The 25,585-nt window shown below is 30.9% G+C and overlaps 3 protein-coding genes across 4 annotated transcripts in view; 2 read left to right on the forward strand and 1 right to left on the reverse strand.

The window, feature by feature from the left end:
- The window catches only part of LOC139428849 (prolactin-releasing peptide receptor-like), a 91,142-nt gene extending 82,168 nt beyond the window's left edge, over positions 1 to 8,974 (forward strand). For both annotated transcript variants that reach the window (XM_071196814.1, XM_071196819.1), the window contains one exon: positions 8,161 to 8,974. The gene's annotated coding sequence lies outside the window, so the exon portion shown is untranslated. The remainder of the gene's footprint in view (positions 1 to 8,160) is intronic.
- A 14,190-nt stretch (positions 8,975 to 23,164) lies between these two features.
- On the reverse strand, positions 23,165 to 23,929 carry LOC111420544 (uncharacterized). The gene is made up of 3 exons (XM_023053564.2): positions 23,813 to 23,929; positions 23,551 to 23,748; positions 23,165 to 23,493 (listed from the first exon to the last, which is right to left on the reverse strand). The coding sequence occupies exons 1-3, from the start codon at positions 23,868 to 23,870 to the stop codon at positions 23,339 to 23,341; spliced, it is 411 nt and encodes a 136-aa protein (XP_022909332.2). The 5' UTR covers positions 23,871 to 23,929; the 3' UTR covers positions 23,165 to 23,338.
- A 408-nt stretch (positions 23,930 to 24,337) lies between these two features.
- On the forward strand, positions 24,338 to 25,144 carry LOC111420487 (uncharacterized). Its single transcript, XM_023053488.2, has 3 exons — positions 24,338 to 24,448; positions 24,529 to 24,705; positions 24,934 to 25,144. The coding sequence occupies exons 1-3, from the start codon at positions 24,400 to 24,402 to the stop codon at positions 25,077 to 25,079; spliced, it is 372 nt and encodes a 123-aa protein (XP_022909256.2). The 5' UTR covers positions 24,338 to 24,399; the 3' UTR covers positions 25,080 to 25,144.
- The last annotated feature ends 441 nt before the right edge of the window (positions 25,145 to 25,585 follow it).

Consider the following 25,585-nt stretch of genomic DNA (forward strand, 5'->3'; position numbering starts at 1 on the left):
GTAAAAAATATTCTAAAAATGATTTAACTTAATTTTGATAAAAAGTAGGTCTTGTTAACGGTAGAACGATGCAATATCCCTTGCAATTAATTTTCGCTTAGTTTTTAATTAAAAATTTTAGTTATCCAGTGGGCGACAATACACTCGTTGGCCGGCATTGTCCTATGGGCTGTCCTATGACCACAACTTACAGCGTATAATTAGTTCACGGTGTGGGTGAAAATAATTAAATTTATAAACCGCACGTGAAAATTTGCTAAATTCTGGATATTTAAAATATATGTAACATTAACGCTTGGTATATAATTAAAGTAGTATTGTATTATAACACTTTAGACGGAATTAAAATTTATTAAAAACTTATTTAATTAATGAATGCAATAAACCCCAATTGATTTCCATTATGCACCGACTGCACACGATTTTAATTAAATAGTCAGTAAAGTTTTATGGAATCGATAACTGTTTCAATTTATTTTCAAGGGGTTTCAAAAGTTGTAATTTATCGAACAAAATTAGTTTCATGGTTCATAATAAAATTTTAATTGTTGAAAATTAATTAAAAGTTTCAAGTTAACTTGAAATAAAAAAAAGCATTTACAATCTTAGCTGCAGTCCAAACTTTACGTGTTTTTGTTTTATGTTGTTACAATCCCACCTTTTCTTTAAGACTTTACTTCTTGTTCTAATTGATATTGTTAAACAACTTTCATTATTGAGGATTTAGTTCTTAAGACACTCTTCTCATAAAACAAGAGTGACTCTGACAATATTAAAGTTAGATTGTTTTATGTTTTTATTGAACTAAAACTGAAATTAACACTAGACCTGGAATTAGAAACATTCGGATTTAGCCGTCTTAAGAGACGCACAGCTAAACCCGAATGTTTCTAGTTCTAGGTCTAGTGTTAGTATTAGTACTAGTGTTAGTTCTAGTTTTAGTTCAGTTAATCAGCGTTAGACTGTTGTATATTTTTCATTGAACTTAAACTGGAACTAGCACTAGATCTAGAACTAGAAAATTTCGGGTTTAGCCGTGCGTCTTCAGAGCCTTTAAAGTGTAAATGTATTTAGATCAATTATTGTAAATCTTAAAATAAAATTAAAGTAATCAATACAATTTTCTTTTATAACTATAAATATAATTAATCGATTTGAAATTAATACTCTAGAAAACTTGAATTACACAATTTTCACTTTACATGTTAAATATAACCCATTTGCCTAGAAATTTCCCAAAGGATTTCTATCTTATTTGAATTCTATGCACGCAATTTGCCTAAAAGCCGCCTTTACACAGATTGAGATGTAGAATTTTGTAATCATCTCGTAAACGCATACTTCTTCGCGTACAAAGAGCGATTTCTAGGGCAATATCTTTCTTTCTCGTCATGTTCTTTAGTTATTATATTTTTTTTCGTTCATATTTCAAATTTTCTTGTTGTGCTGACGTGCGAAATATTTTGTTCGCAGTACAACGGTGTTATAGACAAGATTTATCGCTGGGAATATTAAGAACGAAGAAGACGCACTGAAAGAAAGACGTTGCTATGACATTAATAATTTATTTCTTCTGCGGTTGCTGTAAGGAATAGAGTGGCTTCTTGTGTCACCGTATAATATTAGATTTTTTTATCCAGTACAATAAAAAAACATACTAAAAACTATTAAAATATAATCCATACGATTTATACAATAAATTTGTAATCTCTATTTATAGCTTTGGTTATAAATTGCATTAAATTGCAACCGATTTCCCAATAAATCAGATCATGTTGTGGTATCAAATAAAATATATTTGGTATTTTTGAAATTACAAAATTATTTTATATTCATCATATAAAAATCAAACAATAATTTATTTGTGACGATTTAAACTTTTCACGGAATAATAAGTAGAGTTTAAAATTAAAAATATATCTGGTATATACCTACATAAAACTTTCTTAATCATTGCTGGTGTAATTTCTTTTATGATATCGTCAAGATTTAGCACGAAATCCCAAAAACTCCTCCTACTAATCTAATTCGGATGAGACAGGAAAGTTTTTTAATTAGAACCTGTAAAAAAAGGTAGATTTGTAGCGTTGAGGGCTTGTTAAACATTGCAGGTGCCCCACGTAACCAACTCATTTAAAAGAGATTTAAACTGGCAACTGATAGACGGCTTAATCCTAATTAAGTTCGTTTAACAAAGCTTATTTGTGATAGGGTCCGATTGAAGTACTGATCAACCAAATGATTTCCCGGGAAATATTCGACACAAAAGTAAAACTTCTTTTGTGATGAATCCGATCTAAATCCAATTTATTCGTAATGCTTTTATAGTAATATGATATTAGCATAACATAAAATACCAATACGTTACATTTACGTGTTTGTAATTAGATTTAATGTCCTTGCATATGCCCCCATAACCAGGCATTAGGCTTTGCTAATGGATTCGTAATTATAACGTTATGTGACATTTAGGATAACAACTGGTGTAATATTGCTATAAAATAAGTTATGGGGGAATATGTGATCAATAAATTAATATGTTAGTTCATTTAAGTTTATTGGATGGCTATTTTATTATAGAATATTAAATAAAGTTTACTCAAATTACATAAACGTTCTTTTAACTCCGTTATTAGTAGACGAAAATTAATATGGAGTGTGTTAATTAAATTTAATTGCCACTTTTCCTCCCACAAATACCGTATAATCAACGTTAACGCAAGATTTTAAGGGGAAAATTCTCTATAAATAAATCTTAAAGATAAAGACGCGGGTTAAAGATTATTCATGTTATTATTGTTTCAAGTTTCGTTGAAAACACAGACATTCATTAGCCTTGAGAAAAACGTCTGTAAAGACACGAAAAAGGCGAAAAAAGAAACGGCAAACTGGAAGAGGCAAAATAAGGGTAATCTAGTTGTGGAAATAGAGCACGTCGCAAACGTAATTAACTTATATTGACGCCGGTTAATTTGGTGAGGAAATTGTTCTCGAGACGTTCGTTCGTTCGCTTCGAGGCGAGTGCGTGGTATACAAGTTGTGAATACCGAGGGCCCATCAATTTTCGACGCCGTAATTCAGCGGCAGGGCGGCCAACCTGACAGATGCGCGCGGATTGCGGAACGCTTTAGATAACGAGCTGCATAATTTATAGACTAACAATAGGGGCGCGGTGCACTCGTGACGGCATTAAAGAACGATGAATGTTATAAATAATAAATTATTTAAAATCTTTAGCAAGATTCCTTTGAACAAATTTTAAATAAAAAGAGAAATTATTTGCTTCCCCGGCGCATCCACCAAAGTTATATACACATGTGTTGTAATTTTAATCGAATTTTTTTTATTTTAAATCGCATTTTTGTTAAAAATTTGACATCAGAGAACTTTAACACACCATACCCACATGAAAACGAGAAAACCTACCAAAAATTAAATCGAAATCGAAAATTAACAACAAAATGGGTAAAGGAACTCATGATTAAAAGGAAATTCGAAGTCAGCTAGTAAAGCCATTATAGGCGTTAAATCCCCCCGATAAGGTATTTATGAAAAGCCACTGACTTTTTCTGACTAGATACTAGTTTAAAGTTGCATTGATTGCATAGTCAGTGAATTTGAAAGTTGTTACATGTGATTTCAACATTACATTTATTATTTAGTGGTATCACCTCAAGTACTGTAACGATTTTGTTTTCTTTTTGTTTCATTTATTTGATTTTTGATTTTTTTTTCTCATTTCTCAATCAAGTTGATAGTATATAGTTAGATCAAAAGCTTCGAGATAGAAACAACAATATCTTGATAAAGATACGAAGTATAAAACGCTGTTATATTGGAAGGCGTGGATCAATTGAGTGGCCACCAAGATCCCCCGATTTCAATCCGTTGGATTATTTTTTATGGGGTCATCTCAAAAATATTATTTATATACAAGACTAAACCTGAATCGCTTGACGACTTAGAAACCAGAATTAAAAGAGAATGTGCTGACATTAATCATGAAACTTAATTATTAGGGTTCAGCAAGAATTCATCGATCGTGTGGGATACTGCCAGGCACAAGAAGGGTTTCATTTTCATCATTTAATTAAGTAGAAAATTTTTATGTCTTATCAATTGCAATATTTTTTAACTGTCTTCTTCGAAGACAGCTGAATATCGACATAGGGTGTGCTACATGAAAAATGCTCAGAATTTAACGTCGAATCCATAAATGCTACAAAAAATGGGGTTCCTATTTAAAAATATCGACTTAGGCATCAAAAAATGCGCGTTAAAATATATAACATGGATATCCAAGCTTTTTTCTCTTAGAATATCTCCCTAATGTATATCGAATTAATTCTATACTTTATGTACATACACAGTGTATACCTGGATTCTTATAGATGAGAAAGAAAAAATATAATACAACAAAAAATATTCCAACATCTAGGAAAGTTATTGTTTAAATACTAAAATCATCTGAGAGAAGATGTTGTTCCATCCGTAAAGGCACTAAGACAACCGCCAGATATAATAAAAAAGAAATTATAGGTGACATTAGAAAAATGTGGAAAGAAACAATAATATCGAAAGTATTGAGCTTACAGGGTTAATAATTTAGTAATGGTAAAAATATTCTGACTATGAAAGAAGTAATATCACAATTTATTAATAAGACTCTTTTTCTTTTTTTACTTTTAAACCACATCAACATAATAAATAATTATATACATATGTTCCACAGGTTGTTTTAGTATCTATTCATTACATTTTTAATTGGTTAGAAGGCGACTGACCCTTTGAATTTATTTAATTTATATTATTCAGGTAGATGAGTATCTTGCGGTAGCTGATGTTTTAGTCGAGTGTGTAGATTTCGTATATAATAATAATAATAATATGACTATTGTATCTCATATAGAACAAGGAGAAAAATAAAAAAGAATATACATATACATACATATACACAATAAAAAGTAAAACTAAATGAATATTCAGATTGTATTCTCTTGCGGAACTACAAGATTGGATTTGTTGAAAGAAAGTTGTAGTTGTCCTATGTATAAAATTCTCAATCGTCTCTATACTTAAGTCGTTTCTTACTTGTTCATTTATAACAAACCAAGGTGCATCTACTGCTATTCTAATGACTTTGTTTTGTAACAATTAATATTTGTTTTTGATGTATTGCTCCACACCGGGCTGCCATAAGTGATTAGTGAGCGGATTAGTGATTTATACAGGCTGTTTTAAAACAACGTTTAAATATTTATAGGGGTAGTACTTCAGTCGAAAACAAGTCGAAAAGTGTTAATCAACATGGGTCTGAAAATCAACCGTTTTCAAGATACAGAATGTTCAAATTTTTTGGGATTCTACGTTTTTTCTTCTAAACTATAACTTGATTTAGTTTGTAGTTGATATGTATACTCCATGTTAACCTTTGATGATCTAGCATGACTCCCAGATATTTTTTTGCTTTGTCTTTTGGATTCCATTTTATTCCATGGTTATTTATTGTTAGCAAGGTAGGATTTCTTATTCTTCTCACGATAAAAATTTTTCCTTCGCATTTGTTTGGGTTGAGTTGTATATTCCATTTATTCAACCATTTAATAGTTTCGTTGAGTGAACTTTGCAGCTGCTCTATAGTTTCTTCGGGATCATAGTTTTGTGTTAAAATTATCATTTCATCTGCAAACATTCCTAGACTGCTCAGCCTAGGTATTGGTATGTCATACTATATGTTGAATAGCAAAGGCGATAAAGAGCTACCTTGTGGGACCCCTGCTTTCACTTGTTTGGTCGTTGATGTATATCCATTAATACGTACTATAAAGGTGCGGTCTTCCAAAAATGAGAATATTATTAGGAGGTTGGCAGTTTTATGTGATGCAGCTTGTATTTCAAACCTTCTAACCACACGCTATCGAATGCTTTTGCTACATCTAGAAAGCCAGCCGCTGTGTATCTTCGTAACCTTGTTCTATGATAATTGTAACTCTGGTTAGTTTATGTACCGTTGAATATGATTTGCGAAATCCAAATTGGAAACTAGACAAGATCTTTAGATTGTCAATTATGTCTGATAGCCTGGTATGAATAATTTTTTCCAATATTTTGGAATGAGAAGGTAATAGGCTTATTGGTCTGTAGTTTTGATGTTCGTTTTTCTTTTTTCCCGGTTTTGAAAACATCAGTACTTCCGCTTTCTTCCATGCTATTGGGAAGTAGCCTAAATTAAGGATGGTATTATAGATGTAGCTTATTTGGTTGGGTATTAAATCGTGTCCTGGAGCTTTCCTGGTTGGTATGTATTTTAGTATTGCTCGTATCTCTTCTATAGTGGGGTCTTCGCATAATGTGTTAACCGGGAGATGATTTTCATTGAATTGTTGTACCATTGTGAAGAAATGTTGATTCCTTTTATCTCCCGTCACCATACCTGCTTCGCTTTTTTACCGGGGGTTTATTCTCGTATTTCTTTAGGATCTTTCTTTTCGTTTTCCACATGCCCGGGTCGTTGGTATCAAAAGTTGATAAAAAATTTGGATACTTCTCTATACGATCTTGTTCCAATGCTTTATGTATTGCGTGTGCACGTAGATTTATTTGTTGTTTTAATTGAGGTTGACGTGTTTGTTGCCATTGTCTTCTGATATTTGTTTTTTCTTTTATCATATCCATAATTAACCTTGAAAGCGAATGGTCTCTTTTCATATTAAAATTAGGCGAGTTATTTATTGTAGAAGTGTGGACCGCTTTTGCTATATTTTGCGTTAGTATTCTGACACAGGTGTCCATGCTTTCTATTGTCTGTTGTGGGGGCTCTAACTGAAAATTATTCATAGTATTTTTAAAACTTTCCCAACATACAAATCCGTTGATTAGTCTAGGTATTTTAGAGTATGGAGTCAGTTCTTGATTGAAAGTAATTATGACCGGTTAGTGGTCAGAGTCCAATTCATTGACTACTGATTGATGAATGGGAAAATTTAAATTTTTCGTTATTACAAGACTATTTTTAGTGTATTGATTTTGAATCGGATAGAATTTGATGAAAATTGGGCAACAGGTGGATATTCGAAACGTCATTTGATCGACATAAACATTTAACCTAAGTAGAGTCTTAGATCTTTTAAGTTAATATCTCTCGTGAAGGCTAATAAACTGCTTGATTCTTATACCCGTAATTGTTTCAACTTTTTTCTCTTCATTTCTTCATTTTTGGTCCAATTTTCGTTTGTATTTTTTTAAATTTTTGGTGCCACTGTGGTCTTGTTGTTTTCATCGAGTTTAGTTCATTACAACATTTATTGTTGTATTTTTATTACATATTGGAAATGTTGAATGAACTTCAGTCACGTAATTTTAAAATTCATTACTTTAACGTTACTTTTTACGTCATTTTTAAAACGTTTCCTGTTTTTTTTTTGTTTAACTGTATAGTTCGTTAATTTTCATCATTTTTTTTTGAGTCAATACTAATTTTTGTATGTACTCGTTATCACAGCGGGTTTTAATATTTTTTGCTTCGTTTTTTTTGATAGTTCGAGCTTGATTCGATGTAGCAACATCGGTCGGTATGTGGTTAATTTTGTTTCTTGTTTAGTGTCGCTTTTCGTTTACCACCGGGAGTGGTCATTTTATTTTTTTCTCGTGTTGCGATATATTAAATTGACATTCCTTTTGATTCTTAATTTTTTTTATGAGGACATTAATTTTTCAATACATGCTGAATTATTGATACTTTATTTGTGTTAATGTTTTATTTATTCTTGCTGATCGCTTATTTCGGACTTAGTCGGTTAGTGTTTGCGGATTATCCAAATTCAAAGTGAAAGTACGTAAAGCTTCGAAACTCTTAGTAAATATTTCAAAATATGTAAAATACATTACTTACATTTTCGACGATTTCTACTTTCATTGATCTCTTCTTTTCTCATATTTTCTATATAACCTTTTTCAAAACTTGTATATTAGATGTTAATTGGGAGAAGACCATGATTGAATTACAATTCCCTCTTATAAAAAAATATTCGATTTGGTGACACTTTCTAAACTAAGATTTTACAAATTAAATATCAACTTTGCATGGAAAATTATACTTTTAGTTAACACTTAAAACTGTCATTATTTAGACACATTACTAATTTAGATTTTTTGTTACAGATAATAGAAAATCCTAATCATACAACAAGAAGAATTCCAATATTAATAGTTATTGAATATAGTTTAAGATAGATTCTAGAGCCTAATCGTTATAATTGTGAAAACAAAAAAAACTGAAGTACGCTTAATCGCCGATTTGTGTTAGTTTTAGTAACCTTTAGACTAGATTTATTATATTTAAATAAACTACACTAGTTAAATTCTTATACATATATAAAGTGTACATATATTTCCTTTGTCAGAGATGTTAATACATTTACTTCAACAACCTATGTGTTTATAGATTAACGATCTGTATATATTAATTATATTATCAAATAAAAACCATAAAAACATTTATTTGTATGTATAATCACGTAGTATCTTATTATCTATAAGTACATAATAGTGTTACCTGAATTTATAATTAGTACCACATCGAGATTTTGACTAAAATTGCTTAATTGTGTTCAAAGCGTGAACTGAACTGTATATTATGCAGTATTGAAATGGAGTATTGGGACCAAATGAGCCCCTCGAACTGTAATTTGAAAATTTACAGTTGAAAATATAACGTCCTAGTGCTTCATTTCGTTATTTTTTTACTTTCATTTGAAAAATTGTGTAAACTTAGAAGATAAGAGTTAAAATTAAGAAATTAGATGTAAGTTAGAGAGCAGCAGTGTTTGCTTGATCAATTACTCCGTGTACTGTGTTTAGCAATTTTGCTATGTTGCAGAAATATAAATCTATACGAAACCGTAACAATTTGCATTATTACCGTTGTATAACTGTATAATCTTTGTTGGGCATTAATAAAGATTTATGTGTAATATTTAAATTGTTTTATTTTTCATCGAATTTCAGGAAAATAAAAACCGATTACATTTGCATAAAATATTGTATAAAACACCAAATAATAAATAAGTTTTGTTTACAACTTCTATTGTTGGTGGAGTTATTGCGTTTATTTGTACAAACGTAGTATGTATGCAGTTGACACGATGATAACGAATAAACCATAAATGCGTTTGCTTTCAACTACAGATAATAAATCACTGCAATGTTTTTCTCTGTTTCTAATTTATTATGCATTGGTTTTTATTATTTCAGTGTGTATAGCTTTTTAAATATCTTTCTAATGAAAATTTAATTTAATCGTCGTAGCTCCAAGAATCAGCTTAATAAATATATTTTCAGGGTAAATATATATGTATGTTTACCAGTGAGTTCTCAGAATTTATTAAAAAAATTACAAACAACTATTTTAAGAATTAAAATTCACATGTCTTCTGCAGCTTTTAATTTTCTTTTCAGTGCTGATTTCCATTTATACTTCGCAAGTGAAAATTTACTTGAGCTTTATATTCTGAGGAGTTAAACACAACTCCACATTAACTTTAAAATTGAAATCGTTTAGAAGGAAATAAAACTTTTCATTTTGTATTTAATTAAGCTACTCCCCATAAATTATATTATAATTGTCCAACAAACTATATTATAACAAATTTTCTTTTAATTATATTTCATCCAATTAATTATGTACTCAATTATTATTAATTGAAGTAATTATATTTCAAGGAAACATAATGAAATGGTAAATAAAATTAATGTTATAAATTTAATCAATGCAAGTCCCTACGGAATTTATAATAACAATATAGTCACATATTCAACAAGTTATGAAAACTATTTTGTCCGCATCGAATACGGAACAGTTTACTTAATGATATACTAACTCGTGTTAGAGAAACATTGCGGTGGAAAATAAGGGTATTTCCATAGTTATCCAACTTGGACTTCGTGGCAGTGGTAAGCATGAGAGCGGCACAAGTAAATTTATATGCAGAACGTCCTGCAGCTAATAGCTCGGCGCATTTAGCATCCGAAGTAGTTACATGTGTTGATATAAGGCCGATGTCCCGGAGAGTTTGTAGAGACGGGTCGAGTCTATTTACGACCTATGGATCTAATCAATGAAAATTCAACGTGTAATTTCCTCTGCGAAACAGTAATAGTAGTGTATCAAAGCAATTCAAATCAATATTCCTCAATTGACTACCAACAATTTACTTAATAGATTAGATGCTCACAATTAGTTTGGAATTATAACATAAATTAAAATTTAATTAATATAAATTGAATAATTTGAAAAAGTGGAGTAATAATGTCGGGGATGCGTTTATTTATAGCAACACTTAACGACCTTCTCGAGGTTAACTGTTCCATTGGGAGTTAGATATTAATTATCTGAAGCGGAATATACGTAATCCAGATTGAGCGAGCAAGAGAGATGCTAAGCTTCACGTTACAAATGAGTGCACGTACACAGCGATAGATGCCGGATGAAAACTCGAGCGATGGTGTTTCCGGTTTGAGTTGAGGCTAGGTAGAGTGTCTGATAAAACTTGAAACTCCTGCTAAATATTATATGGCATGCGACGGAGTGCGTTCCCCCAAAGCGAAAATCTGATGGAAACAACCCTCTGGCATATTTCGCCCTCAGGCGGCGGTAATGAATAAAGTTTAACAGTTTGCAATAGTTGTTTAAAACCAGATTGCAGGATTAATGACCTTTTAATGCGTTTTGAGGTTAGAGAATTCGTGATGTCAGGAAATTTACGAATAAATCGTTATTACCTTCATTCAGGATGTATCTAAACAATAATGTTGAATTCGATCAGACGGTTCATCAAAAATTAAGGGCATTAACAATAAAATTTTAATTCAGTTTTTTAAGTGAATTCCATAAAGAGTTTTTAATCTATTAAGTCCTTAAAGTTAAAGTTCCAAATTAAATACATTTTAACTGAAATCGTTTTAAGAAATCAATAAACTGTGAGAAGTTTCAAAAGTTTATTAATTTACAGCTCGTTCGCATTTAAAATGTTCTTCGAAAAGTTTTCTACTTAACCCCGGGTTAGCACCCGCAAAGTTGTCTCGAAAACCTAAAATGTTAATGAATTGAAACTGAATAAAAATGCATTCTGGGAACTCAAGATACAAATTTAGATTCATTTAATTTATCTTCCATTCATTTTAAATCGCAAAAGTGTTTACAATGATCTTACAGTCAAGTACAAATCGAATCTTAAGATAAATAGAAATCATAAAAAGACATTACATTTGAAGCTAGAATCAGGTCACGAAAAAAAAATAGATAATAAGTTAATTCAAATTGTGTTATATAGTTATGAAATTTATATGGTGTATTAAAAATTAATACTAATTATAATTTTTATAAATACGGATGTTTAATTAATGTAGGTATTTATTTAACTGGATTATTATTTGTCTTTATTAATGCTTATTATTCATAGATACATTTGCAACTATAATTTTATTATCACAATGAGTCTGTGTGGAAATAATCGTTAACAACAATTTTCAGAGCCCCACTTTCTGTCTATTTAGTAAAACTTTGACCTAGTTTACCGAGATAAAGCTAAACTAAAATTGTTACCGAGAAAACAAAGTAAAAATATGTAAAAATGGTAACTACGGTATGTCCGTTGGAAATATCAAAATAAAAACGTAACCCAATTGCTAATTGAATGTGCCTCAGGGCTATTGCACCAGAAAATATTTACAAGCATCATGTTTAATTAACGTTGAAATAGCCCTCCGCAGGAGTTGCAGTTTTATTTTTATTTTGTTCTCTTTTTTTAATAAAACTTCTATTCGGTTCCCGAGGGTGTTTACAAATAAATTTACATTTTTTCTTCCCGGAGGGAAATAGAAATGATGTATACGAGATATTCAGCTTTGATAAAATCAAATATAGTCCAGCAAAGGAGTTTATTCACTCACGAATTTCTATATTGGCTAAAAATGAAAAGGAAGGAAAATAACAATATTCCCTTTGGAAGTTTACTGCAATTAGTTTTATAGAAAGGTTACTGATTTTGTTTCGATAAGCGAAAATGAGAGGGATATTAAAAGATGGATTTAGGAGAAGAGGAAAAGCTGGGAGAGGATGCTAATTGTAGTAGTTATTGTAATAACAAGGTGAAACAGAAATAATAGTGGAAATGAAGATAAAAGTTATGAAAAATAAGAAAATACAAGAATTAAAAAATAGAGAACCGCCGGACCCGGTAAAATCCCAAATGAAATGATTAAATATGAAGTGATGAACTCGAGAAATCGATGAAGCACTATCAACACCGTTTCAAAAAATTATCTCTCGACGACAAATCCTTAACGAATGGAAGACAACTGTCACGGCACTAATCTTTAAAAAAGAAGATAAAAATAACCCTGACAACTACACGACTATAAGTCTACCGAATACTACATGTAAGCTATTAACAAAAGTTATAATCGTTAAAATAACAGACAAAATTGCAATAAATGAAGAACAGCAAGAGCTACCTACATACATCGCAAATTAATTGCGAAATCGATAGAGGACAACAAGCCCTTATACCTTTGTTTAGTAAATTTGATGAGTCTTCCTATGTACTCATAACACAGAGGAACAAAAAAAAATATTTCTGCGGCATAAGTTTATAGAGCCAATTTAGATACATATAATTATGAAGTACGCAGCCTATACATTATTTCATTTGAATTGACTCTAGTTCTCATGATAAACTGTTCAATTAATTATATTATTTAATTTATTGCGCTTTATTGTTACAAAAAGTATGAGTTTTTCACGCAAGTCTTGTGTTAGTAACACCAACCATTTCTGCGACATATGTGCTAAATTTGGTCAAGAAAAGCAACGAAGATAAATGATTTAGTAGAAGTTATAGGGCATGTTTTGGAAAACAACTTGGATAACAAGAGAAATGTTCGAAAAGGGCTTCCGGTTGGAATACCAGTGACCTGAACACAGCCAAGAAACCACCTTGATGATTAGTAGTTTTGTGCTGTGAATATAGAAGTTATGAACCGATACAAAAAGCGCTTTTGGGTTTACGCAAACGATCAATCAGCTAAGCAACCAAGCTGCATAGTGAACATTTACTAATACAATTATTTACTTCCTTATTAGACGATTAATGTGATGATGTTGAAATGTTAAATAGTTAGAGTAAAAACAATAGCGAAAGTGATTTCGAATGATGCAATCCTACACTTTCAAAGTTTTTTTCAATGAAAGCTAAACGACATGATTCGAGATATAAATTTATCTAAAAAATCAGGTGAGCTTCTTGCGACAAGACTAAAAGAAAAACATTGCAGTCAGCCTCGCGCATTAATAGTATGTTATTGAACTAGAGAGCGCGACATTCTTCTATATTTTAATGACCAAAAAGGGTGTACCAACTAAAAAGCTAGCAACTTTTCATAGATAGCTCAAAAAAAGTTTGCAATGTCTAATATTGCATAACGGAAATAAATTAGCTTCAATCCCGATAGCATCTACCATTCAACTACTCTTAAAGAAAAACTTCATTTCATTATAATCGGTGGTCAGTGTGTGTAAATTAAAAAATGTTTTCTTTGTCTGTGGCAGAGTCGTGCGTAAAGTGAACACAGAAGCAGGAAAGAAGAACCATACAGAATGCACATGACTAAAGGACACCCTAACATCGTTTATGAACCGTTGATCAGACGAGAAAAAAGTCATTCTTCCACCACTAGATATAAAACTTCGGTTAATAAAAAAGGCTTTTAAAGCTTTAGATAGGAATGGCGATTGCTTCTAATATGTTTGCAATTTATTTAAAACCAGTAAACCAGAGAGTGGTTTTACCACTCACCTGAACTATCCCTTGTGGTTCACCTACATGATTATGTTAATATTTAGAATTTATTATTACTTTTTTTTTTTTCTTTATTATTATTTTATTTGTTATTATTGATTGTTTTCTTTCTTCTTATTATTGATGGGTGAATAAAAAAAGTATTATTATTATTATTATTTCCTGGTCTCAGTGTAGAAAAGTTAAAAGGAGGAACTTTTGATGGGCCGCAAATCCGTACTCTTATAAAGAGCGCTGATTTCACACCACATAACTTAAGTTGAATTGGAAGGATGGACAAGCTTTGTATCAGTTATCAAACATTTTTTGGAGAATCATAAAACTGAAGAATATTCCGAACTAGTAGACAAAATGCTCCAAAATTTCTAAAAATTAGGAGCTAATATGAGTTTCAAATAGCATTATTTACAGTGATTATAGCAAAGGACAACAGGAACGATTTCACCAGGACATCAAGGTTATGGAGGAAAGATATCAAGGTCGTTGGGATCCCCATATTATGGCAAACTACTGCTGGAGTTGTAAGCAGACTGTCCGGACTAAAAACACCATAGGAAATCCCATACAAAACGTTTTTCTTAACTCTTATTGACATGTTTTCGTTTTCTATGATTAATTTTATTATTTTTTGTATCATTTTGTATATGAAATCATTTGATAATAATAAACTAATCATTTTAAAAATATTCTCCTCTTTTTAAAATTTAATTTTCAGTACAAATGAATTGCCTTTATCTTAAAAAGTAGAGTCAATTCAACAAAAATATTATTATTTTCGTAGTCAGGAGAACAAAATTACCTAAAATTGACTAATAAACCCCATGCCGCAGAATCAGTGTTGCTCTATGTAATCATACAAGAATACGACATTAGCAATAACTATTTTAGAATTATAGAAAGACGCAAGAAAAATACCTGTACTGACAGGAATCCGCCAGGAAGATAGTCTGATAAGATAAAAAAAGTGTCAGAAAATGAAAGTGATCTACAACAAAGCTATGTAAATTTCAAACGACGTTTGAGAAATTATCAATATTATTAGTAAGTAAAACAGCATCAATACTAATAACAAAAAATCGTGCAAAATATGAATAGAACTTCTGTTGGTGTTACTTAAGGATAGTTAAGAGAACTTTTCTGAAGAAATAAATACATGTTAACAAGCAGTAAAGTTGAAATCAACAATACCGGACAGAAACTTCTAAAATAAAAGTACGGTTAGAAGTGTAGAAATGAGATCATTGCGATCGATTAAAGAAGTAACGTTACACGATCAGATTAGAAGTGCTGTAACACGAGAAGAAATAGATATCCAGGATGTTATTAGATTTACAAGATCAAGACGAGGATACTGGAGATATCATCTCGATAGATGGGTGAAGTAGGCAAAGGAAATAAACTCCACATTGATGAGATTTCCTGACATACCACCTAAGAAAAGAAGACTTGAAGGCTGGACATCCGCATATCAAAAGGCTTATTAATCTATAAGAAAAACAGTAGACTTTGTCCCGCTTTAATTTGGTATAAAATCTTTTCTTAATAAAAGAAAAATATATCCAAATAGGGCATATTTTCCGGATTATCCAAAATGATAATTTGTAAGTACTTTTTAAGATTTATTATTAAAGTATCATCATTTATTCTTGAAATACTATAATAGATTATCAGGCTTCATTTGCAATTTCAGGGATTGCTGTAAGAACCTAAAATCTTAAAGTTATCATTCTTAATAATATACGAACCTATCTCGTTGAAATTTTCCACTCATTACTTCATTAAGTCCAATATGTTTAGATATCTTGTCGTCAAATGGACAATCATGCTTTTTAACAAATAAAATATACCTAGTGTGTGCTTTTAATCGAGAGAATTCAAAAGAAACCAACTAAATTTATCGAAGATCAATAAAAGTGAAGTAGTATTCAGTTTCGCAATTCACCTACATTGACCAGAATTGTAAAAAGAGTAAATCGAATCGAAGGATAATGGGCTAGCTATAGACGAATACGAAACCGATTTAATCAGAAATGGCCTGCACCGCAATACTAGATCTATATCACGTTCTGGCCGTTAGCGAAGCTATAAAGAGATATGCTTCGAAATCGTTCCCTTAAATGAATAAAGACAGATGGATGAAATTTAGTTTATAACTCAGTTATATATGAATTATTGCCTTTTTTACAAAAAAGTTTTGTGGTTGATAATTTATTAAAGTTAAAATTAAGTTTATGTGGAATATTAATTTAGCTTTATAGGTCATCAGAAAATAGTGTTGCACATCTCTCTAGCTGAATCATTGAACAAATTAATCGACATAAGTGGGGTACGGATTAGTAATCGAGTTTCGGTTGAATTCATGATGAGCTTTCTGTGGGATTAAACCTCAATGCTAATATTGTCATTCACTTAATTTGATGTTTACGATTTGAATTCAAAATTAACCACGTTCACTAAAATAAGACACAAACTTTTGTATTAATAACTTTTCCTAAATCTTCCCCAAAATATTATTCTATTATTACATTTTGACATTTTCAAGAGGATGTTTGTGACGTATTCATCCTACGTTCTTCTTTAGGTGTTGATTGTGAAACTGATTGACGTAAGATCTGGAGTAGAAGGCGTAATTTAACACCAATTTCACTTGGGAAGAGGGTGTGTTTTGTATTCGCTCAGTCAATATTCGGTTATTTACGGCATCCTTAACGTCTGAGTAATTTGCCCAATAGTCACATAAATCTATCTGGGCGGTCAGCGGCCCAATTTCCCACTTAAAACCTTACGGCAAAAGCGGCTACCGCGTCGCCGGCCTTGTTGCGCCGACAATAAATCAGACGTTCTAGCTGGAAAATTCACGTCCAACGTTGAATTACCACGAACACTGCATAGGAATTCAATTCTAAATTCGCAAATACTTCAGAAATCGGTGGAACATGATTTTCGTTGTAACTTCGTGAATTCTGTTTACGTCAGCACCCGTTCCTATCTAATAAATTTTGATTTTGTAAAAGTAAAATTGAATTAGTTTTTTTAACAACAATTCGTGTTTTTAAATCTAAATTTTATAACAAGTGAGAAATAAAACTTCAAAGCATTTACGGTTCAACTACAGTACAAGAGCTTTGAAGTAGAACGCAAAACTTTAAACGGAACATCTATGTGTCGTAAAGAGCTTAAGGCTTTCAACTGGACTTAGGAAAAGTTTCGTTCAACTTGCACATATACTATTTTTTTGTCGCCTCAATCTGTTGCTTACTGCATCGTTTTACGCTTTTAAAACTCGCCAAAATTAAACTTTCTTTTTCAACAAATCGTTTGTATTTGATCTGTTAGCTTCATTTAAACAAAAATGAAGCTGGAAATTTATTGGGATAAAAAATATAAAGTAATCCTTAATCTGTTGTTTAGAATTATGTATTTTAGTTTGTACAAAAAGCGGCAATAACAGATTAAGTCGTGTAATTTGTTTGATTACAAACGGAGGATTTACACGATAAATTGAAAAAGTTACTGTGAACAGTAAGGACAAAAAAGCCAATTTCGAAACAAAGCTGATATTAACCAATTTGTTTTGTTTTACTTTTATACCAGATGTTACACAGTAATTTTGTTGATTAAAAATAGTACAAATAAACATTTCTTTATATACTTTTTCAACCATAAAAATTAATTGATTACAATTAATCAATTTATATAATTGACATTCCTAAACTAGATTTTTATCGCACATAATTTAAATAGTCACGACCCTTTGGCTGAATTGAAATTTCTGAAACTATAAATCGATGTAAACAACTAAAGAAAAAATGTATTATTAAGATATTTTATCAATGCTGAAAATGTTATGGAAAGAATAGAAATGCCAATATGAAATGAATGAAATAAACATCCGTCATCAAATGAAACTCCTTTGACAATAACCTGAACAACCTCTACCACCTTTGAAACAGTATTTCGAAAGCAATGTTTCTAAACGCTGTTGATAAAGGGTGTTATGGGATCGATAAAGCTTTAGGAGTTCATAGGGGGTTATGTTCATAAAGGATCTTGTAACATAATTTTTTTAGTTTGGAAACTATGTTGTATTACTGTTAGATAAAGATATATTAGACACATATATTTTAAGCAACACATTATGTTGCCTATGTTATCAAAATATGTATCTAACAGTTGGAAAAGAAGAAAAAGCATTTTGAAAGAATGCTCATAAAGATAAAGACTTGTAATATACCTTCTAATGACTCTATCATTTATCCTTCCTTCTGTATGGGCAACCCATAGGAATGTATTCTCATTGATCACCGACCTTTCTATTTAAAAGTTCAAGTTGTTCATCAAACTGGTCTTTTTCTAGGACAGTGACATCTTCACTTAGAACATAGATACCAATGATTTGACACTCCCTTGCTTGCTCTGTTGCTTTTATTCACTCTACTATAAATATGCATATATTTTCCTACTTACTTGATGTCGTTTATCGACGTTTTCCTGTTTCATAATTTTCTCAACCTCCAATTTCCATTTTAGTCCTTATATGTTTCATATTCCAAAGCTTTTCCTTATATCGATGCAGATATCATTCTGAAGTTTTATCTAATTGTAAGTTTCGTGGCTAATTACTGTGACTTTTTGCTTGTTGCTCACGATTTCCATCTTCTAGTCTTTGACAGCCACTTCTCCGTATCCTGACAAGAGAAACAAGACGTTATGAGCCAGATGAACTCAAATTTTTTACCCTTTTTCAATCTGTCTTGGGACAGGTTTTGGCGAATTTAGATATAGACATTTAGTGCAACGGTTGCATTATTTTCAGGTTTGAAGATTCAGCTTAGAGCAGATGTAAATGTTTTTTATGCAATGATTTTATACATTATTCGGAAGATTAAGTAGTATATTCTAACTTCCATCATCTTTTGATAGAAAATTTTGAAATTACATTAGTTTACCAGATTCAAATCATTTACCAGAAAGTAATCAATAATCATTCAATCAAAACAAAAATAAAACAGTTATTTCCAATAAAGTCTTCTAAATAACTTTTAATTTAATTTATTAATTAAAACTTTATTAACTTTTATATTCTCCTGTAGTTACCATATTCGCTTACTCATTACTAAGACCAAATTAATAGTTTCTTAACCAACAAACTATTAATTCTGCACCTGGAAGAGCTCGAGCGAAAGATGTATCGCAACCGCGCTGCACATGCACTTCGTGTTATAACTTTCCAGAGATTCAGTGAACTTAAGACTGCCAAAGAAGCCGTACTGCTCTTACTTGTGCAACTTTCACCAAATAATACTGTTATATGCAGAAGTAATGATAAATCAAACTTGTACAAAATTTATGGATTAATAGCCAAAAATATTATCTATTATTTAGATTAGTTTAGGATATTTTAAAACTTGTTAAAAATATCTATGTGTTTTTACACGCACACATGCCTAAAATATAACTTTTTTTTTCTCATTCGAAATTGACTTTGATAGATGAACTTATCCAACAGTTTTTGCCACAAAGCATAGTGATACATCACGTCGAAAGGTCCATTATATTCAACGATTTGAACTGTGTGAACGTGTTTTTGTTACAAAAAATCTTTGAAATGATTTCTTGACATTTCCTCCCTTCTAAAAACTACAATAAGATAGATGTATTTAAACTAATTTCTATTCTATACTAAGAATTTTTCGTTTACAACACAAAAAGTTGTAAAAGACGTAATTGCAATCCGCAGCGGGTTATGCCCTTAGTTTTCCGTAGACGACACATTTTGCTGTTTGTTATTACAAGGTTCAGTTCACTCGTAAAACTCATAAACTTGGGGTTTCGTGTACGCATATACAGACGTTTCGACTTTTCTCTTCCGGGAAGACGAACGTAATCATAATGCGCTGTAAGAATTTTATTACGTTACGTTATTACAGGTTGTAACCCTCCTTTTGTTACGTCGAATAACGACTTTTTTCACATGGATTACTACGTGTACCCACCAAATAAAGTTGCATCTATAAACTATCTGGTTTCAAACTATAAACTAAAACTATCTCTAAAACTTTAACCGAAATAAATATATAGAAAAAAATTTAATGTGCAACTTACACTTTTATATGACAAAACCCAATGGAAATTCCCAATACCACCAAAAGTACTTAAAAGCAACCACGTAATGCGATCTAACATTAACAGGCTTCGGAACATTTACTTTGCATCGCTTAACGTCTTCCCCCAAAACGTCTCAACGCCTTGTCGTTTTTGTCGTCCCCCACGGGAAAATTGTAAAATGTAACCGCCCCTTTTAACAACCCCTACCATTTTCGATGAGCGACATCCCATCCTCTTTCCCTGCTATAAATAAATTATGCATCATCCAACTGAACTCCCCATGTAAATTTTATGAAGAAAATTGATTTTACGCTTTCGCGCTCTAAGGAAATGTGTTTACTTGATTTGCCGACGGCAACGGTTTAAAATTTTCGTTGATACGTTAAAAAACTAATGAGAATCAAGGGGAGAAAAGTAAATTTATTAATACAGCGATCAAACAGTATTAACTTAACATTCCAGAAAATTATACAAAATTTTAAATAATTTATATTACTTGTTTAAATATGTAAATTAGTTACATTAGTTACATAATTAGTAGTTAGGACTACTAATAAGTAAGCTTTTTCAACACTCATCATTAGGTGCACTACGAATAACAATGTGAAAACTGTTTCACAAAGATTTAAACTCGGATATGGTAATAAGATATCCAACTCAGATTGAATACGTATGTCACGCGATGGTAAACGTACAGAAGAGTGTGCAAACCAGCTACAGTCTTCTTTCAACTTCTTTTTAGTTCAAAACTCTAGTTTTTGCTACATAAGTATCTCAAGGTTTGTTATATAAACAAGAGGAAACAGTTACAACATATAGATTATTCGAGGTATAGTACTTTTTGAAGCCCGGCTAAGATGGACTAACATAATTAAACATTGATTTTTTGTTTTCGATAAAATGTACAGTCACAATACCGAAATTGTGTAGCTTATTTGAGGATGAAAGCAGCGTTCCATTGTAGAACATTCTCACCAAAGTAGCCCGATTGCAAATATTTACTAAAAATCTTTCCAAGTTGATAAACATGTTATGTAATTCAATAATAATGTTCAACACACTTCCTGCTATCGAAGTACAGTCAATATAACTTTATCAACTGCTGTCAGCTACCCGGATAGGGTGTAATATAAAAGTTTCTTTTAATAAGGAGAAGCTACACCCAATCTAACTTTTAAACTACATCGCCGCGACTCCATCGAAATAAAAACATTGATTTCAATATTCAAGACATGCTTACAAAATACACAATTTACAACTGTTGAGGGTCTCTTAGCGATTATCAAGTTAAAAACGTTTAAACTAAACTTTATTTATAAAATACAATTGTAAAACATAAATAAGATGATCGAGCATTGATTCGCGAAACTCAAATTGCGACTTTTAGAATTATTTCTTGCTTGAGAAGGTTATATAAATATCTCTGATCTCTTTTCAAACTTACGATTTGTGAATTATTCAACATCATATCAATCATGCTTTCTGACTTGCAGTTAAAATAGCTATCGGCTGCTTGGTAAGATCATATTTTTCAGTTCTATTTGGAAAAGTAACACTGTTAAAGAAGATTTTATCAAATAAATATTTATTGGTGGTAGTTAGATGCATTGAAATTGTAATTTTTTTATATATTTGGCTTTCAGGATACAGAATGGTTTAAGGAACCGCTCAAAAAGCTTGCTAGTGAAGGAGTAAGTGGTGATGTTGGAAACGTACGGATGCTACCAATAAATACTTACAACCCCGAGCAGATATGACTGCAAACTGCAAACTCGACGAAAGGGTGCTCCGGCGCCGTAAAACAGGGCACCTGGGTAAGGTGTGGTAACCCCGACAGAATAGTCCCTGGTCCTCCAGATTGGGAGTTAGGCATAATACGAAAGTACACAAAATGATGCAGGTCTGATTACTGGAAGATGACACACGCTAAGAATAAGAACTTAGAGAATGTACAACTCATTTGTACTACCTAGTGTTAATTTAATTTATTTTATTTCCACTTATTTTTCTGAATGATAATGAAGATTCGATTTTCCGACGTAGTCCTTAACCTTTAACCTGTTGAGTTTCAACCAAAAACATAAAATAATAGTAAACAACTCTTTACAACAGCCATAGTTAGTTACAAACAAAATAGACAAGCAATCAGTAACCTACCTTACACATTCGAACTATTGTTTGCTCAAATATTTTTTGTTTAAAGAACATATTTATATTTAATACTACGGAGTTAATCTAGGAATATGACTCCTTTCAAATTCTTCTGCTATACAAGAACGTTTTCTTTCAGTTCTGAGAAACGATCCTGAATTAATTATTACTAATTACGATTTTACTACTGAATAATGATCTAAGTTAAGTCATTAGAATTTCACAAATAAATCTAAAACATGAATATACAAATCCTGTCTAGAATACTCTGTATTGTATCTCTAAATCAACGTTATGATGCACTAACCGTAATGAAACCCGAATAATTCAGTTAAATTTCCATTACCAGAATAGATTTCCGTTCGGAAACCGAATCGTTGGGTAGATCAGAAAAAAAAGGATAATTTTAGGTAACGGTGACAGACTCGTAAAAACCCTGCTGATGTAATCTGGGAAGACGAAGGTGGATGCGAGATCCCAATAAAGAAAAAAGCACGAAATGCTAAATGAAAAGCGAAGGTAAATGGCCGAAACGATAAAAGGTCGCTGTAAATACACGTCTTCGTCTGACTGACACGTTTCGGAAACCAGTCAACCCGTTTATTGTCGACAGTAAAGTCGGAAAAGTAGATACAAATGGTGACATCCGCGGAAGAATATAAAGTCACATAAACAAATAGAAACAAAAGTTTATTGAGACATATTTTTCTATCAAATCCCAAATATACCAAGATGAAAAATATTCCTAGTCAATTTAATTAATATCCAAATAAATAAACTTTAAATAAAGTATTGTTGTGTACCATTTTGAAAGATTAAATAGAAATCCCATGTGGAATACCCTGTTCGTTTCAGAGAATTTGAAAGAGGGTTTGCACATCTTCGGAAATAGCGAACTCTCTTGACATTGAAATGTTGAGTGCTTGAAATCCGGTTCGACGTCGGCTTTAGTTTGGGTGCAAATATTCAGGTACAAATAATTGCAAATGAATAACGACTACAATCCATTGTCCCGAATCAGGTACTATATTTAATGAGAAACTAGCTGAGACTGCGAAAATCCTATTTTTATTAAACAATGATAATTGTATTTTTGAATTGTTTCAGATAAAAATAAAAAAAAAATCTTTTATGTCTAAACAGTCCAATTTTACAGTTGCATAACGCAAAATAAAAAGGAAATAAAGTGCATAAAAAGAAAACAACATATTATTATAAAGTAATCAAAACTCATGTTCCATCAACGACTTGTTATTGCAATTATCACTTTGGCATTCGGTGCAATTTTGAACACGAATAAACTTTTCTACGAATTTACAAACTTTCCATTTCTGAGGTACAAAAGCGCAACCTCTTTGGTAAGCTGTTACATTTGTTTCTGTAAAATTTGGAAATTAATTTTCAAAATATTAGAATAAATTTGATTAAAATTTACTTGGATCAGTAGCAATTAATTGAACACAAGAAGCTTTAACTGGTACATCAATTTCATTTCCTAAAGCCACATGTCTTAAGTCGGGAAGATTTGATAAATGTCCGGCATTACATTTTTGTTTAACTAAATCTTTTAGATTTCCGGTAGCACATCCACCATTTGCTGGGCCAATACACAAATAACAACTCAAAGAATATGCTGGAATACAAAAAAAAATATTTAAAACTATTTTTAATAATACACTGAAATTGAAGGTAATTACCAGCTTGAATAGTTGCTATAAAAAGAACAACAGAGAATAAATTCTTGATATAGTACATCTTTCTTGTTTGGTAAGTTGAACTACACTGTGTTGTGCAGTGTATGTGATGTTTGTAACAGCACAATGATATAAAATTGTCTATTAACCTTGGATGGGATCAAAAAATAGCCTCGCTTATTTATGTTAATAAAATTTATTTAAGTTATATAACAAAGTAAAGAATAAAGTTCTTTTTAAACATGATTTTAATATAAATTCTGAATTATTGTATGATAATGCGTAAACAAAATATAATTATACAACTGCTATAAATTTTTGTTTAATTTCAATTTAATAAATGATTCACATCTTATGATTTATAACAATATTTATTGATAACCCTATATCAAAATAAAATCATTTCTATAATGGGATTAATCACAATTTTATTTTTAAATAATAATATGTATAATATAAATCGATATCGATCAAATTAATGCAAAACAGATAAGATAAATCTCAAGGTATTTAAAGTAAAACGATTTTCTTCAAACATTAATAGATTCACACGATTCGTTTATTTCACAACAAAATATTAATCAACAAACATGAAAGTTCTTTTAGTAAGTTGTTTTTTGATGATCACCATCACAACAGGTAAACAAAAACGGCTTAGTTAAAATTTTAATCAAAAAATTAAATTCTATCTTTTCAATATCATAATGATATTGTTTCAGGTAGTGCATTAAAATGTTGGATGTGTATGGGATCTATGGAAAGTGATTGCTTCCGCGGTGAACAAGTTTCAATGACAATTCAAGATTGTGATTTGAATGGCGCCAAAAACGCACCTTTACCGGAAAAAGATGCCCAGGTCGCTACAGTTCAAAAATGCGTCGATTTTGTCAGCATAAGTAATAATATTTAGAATCTCCTTGCTTACCATTGTATTGGTTAAAATTAAAGAGAGATTTGCACTTTAACAATGGAATTTTTTTTTTATTATTCTTTTTGTTGCTATTAAAGCAGAATAATAAAAAAATTTCCATTGTTAAAGTGCAAATCTGTCTTTAATTATAAGTAATAATGTATAACAAAATTCGATTAACAGTATAGTGATCGTGGTGATTTATTATTTACAGTTTCTGGAACTGAAGTATTAACCAGAGGATGTGGATGGATCTACGAAAACGTTGATATTTGCAAATATATGGATTCTGTTACGAGCTTGGTAAATTGCAAATCTTGCGACGAAAACTTATGTAATGCATATCCGTTAATTAATTAATTATTACTATTAACATGGTGTAATAATTTGAGATGTTATATAAATAAAAGTAAACGCCAAGAATAATATTTTATTTCCTATTTAACAATTTTGTATTTATGTTTTGCAATACTTTTTGTCATGTTGTTATTACGATTCACAAAAAGCAGTGTAACATCAAACCTAATAAACGATGTTATTTATATTCAAATGAAATTATTCAAGCTAATTAAATTCGGTCACTTTCAACGTTATGAAGCACCAGAAACAGTAGTCACTCGCTTTATCAGTTTTTTTTTACTAATTTACACTTCGTACACTAACTTGAGGTTCAGATTTTAAGTAATCTTCAATTTTATACAATTGGATAGTTGAAAAATTTTCTTCAAATTCTAAGGTTAAGCGATTTCTGGAAATTCATGTTGATAGGATTTTGCAATAATTTTCTGCAACCAATCAATGCGATCATTAAAAGAAATTATCTAAGAAATCTTTTATGCTCTGAAATGTCTCTTATGAAGTTGACT

This window comes from Onthophagus taurus, chromosome 1 (assembly GCF_036711975.1).
Source record: "Onthophagus taurus isolate NC chromosome 1, IU_Otau_3.0, whole genome shotgun sequence".
NCBI classification, from domain to species: Eukaryota; Metazoa; Arthropoda; class Insecta; order Coleoptera; family Scarabaeidae; genus Onthophagus; species Onthophagus taurus.

Coding starts and splice junctions, on each gene's coding strand:
- LOC111420544 (XM_023053564.2), bottom strand. CDS start 23,870: ATGTACTATATCAAGAATTTATTCTCTGTTGTTCTTTTTATAGCAACT. Junction 23,749..23,812: donor TATAGCAACTATTCAAGCTG/GTAATTACCTTC, acceptor TTTGTATTCCAG/CATATTCTTTGAGTTGTTAT. Junction 23,494..23,550: donor ATTAATTGCTACTGATCCAA/GTAAATTTTAAT, acceptor CAAATTTTACAG/AAACAAATGTAACAGCTTAC.
- LOC111420487 (XM_023053488.2), top strand. CDS start 24,400: ATGAAAGTTCTTTTAGTAAGTTGTTTTTTGATGATCACCATCACAACA. Junction 24,449..24,528: donor GATGATCACCATCACAACAG/GTAAACAAAAAC, acceptor ATATTGTTTCAG/GTAGTGCATTAAAATGTTGG. Junction 24,706..24,933: donor CGTCGATTTTGTCAGCATAA/GTAATAATATTT, acceptor TATTATTTACAG/TTTCTGGAACTGAAGTATTA.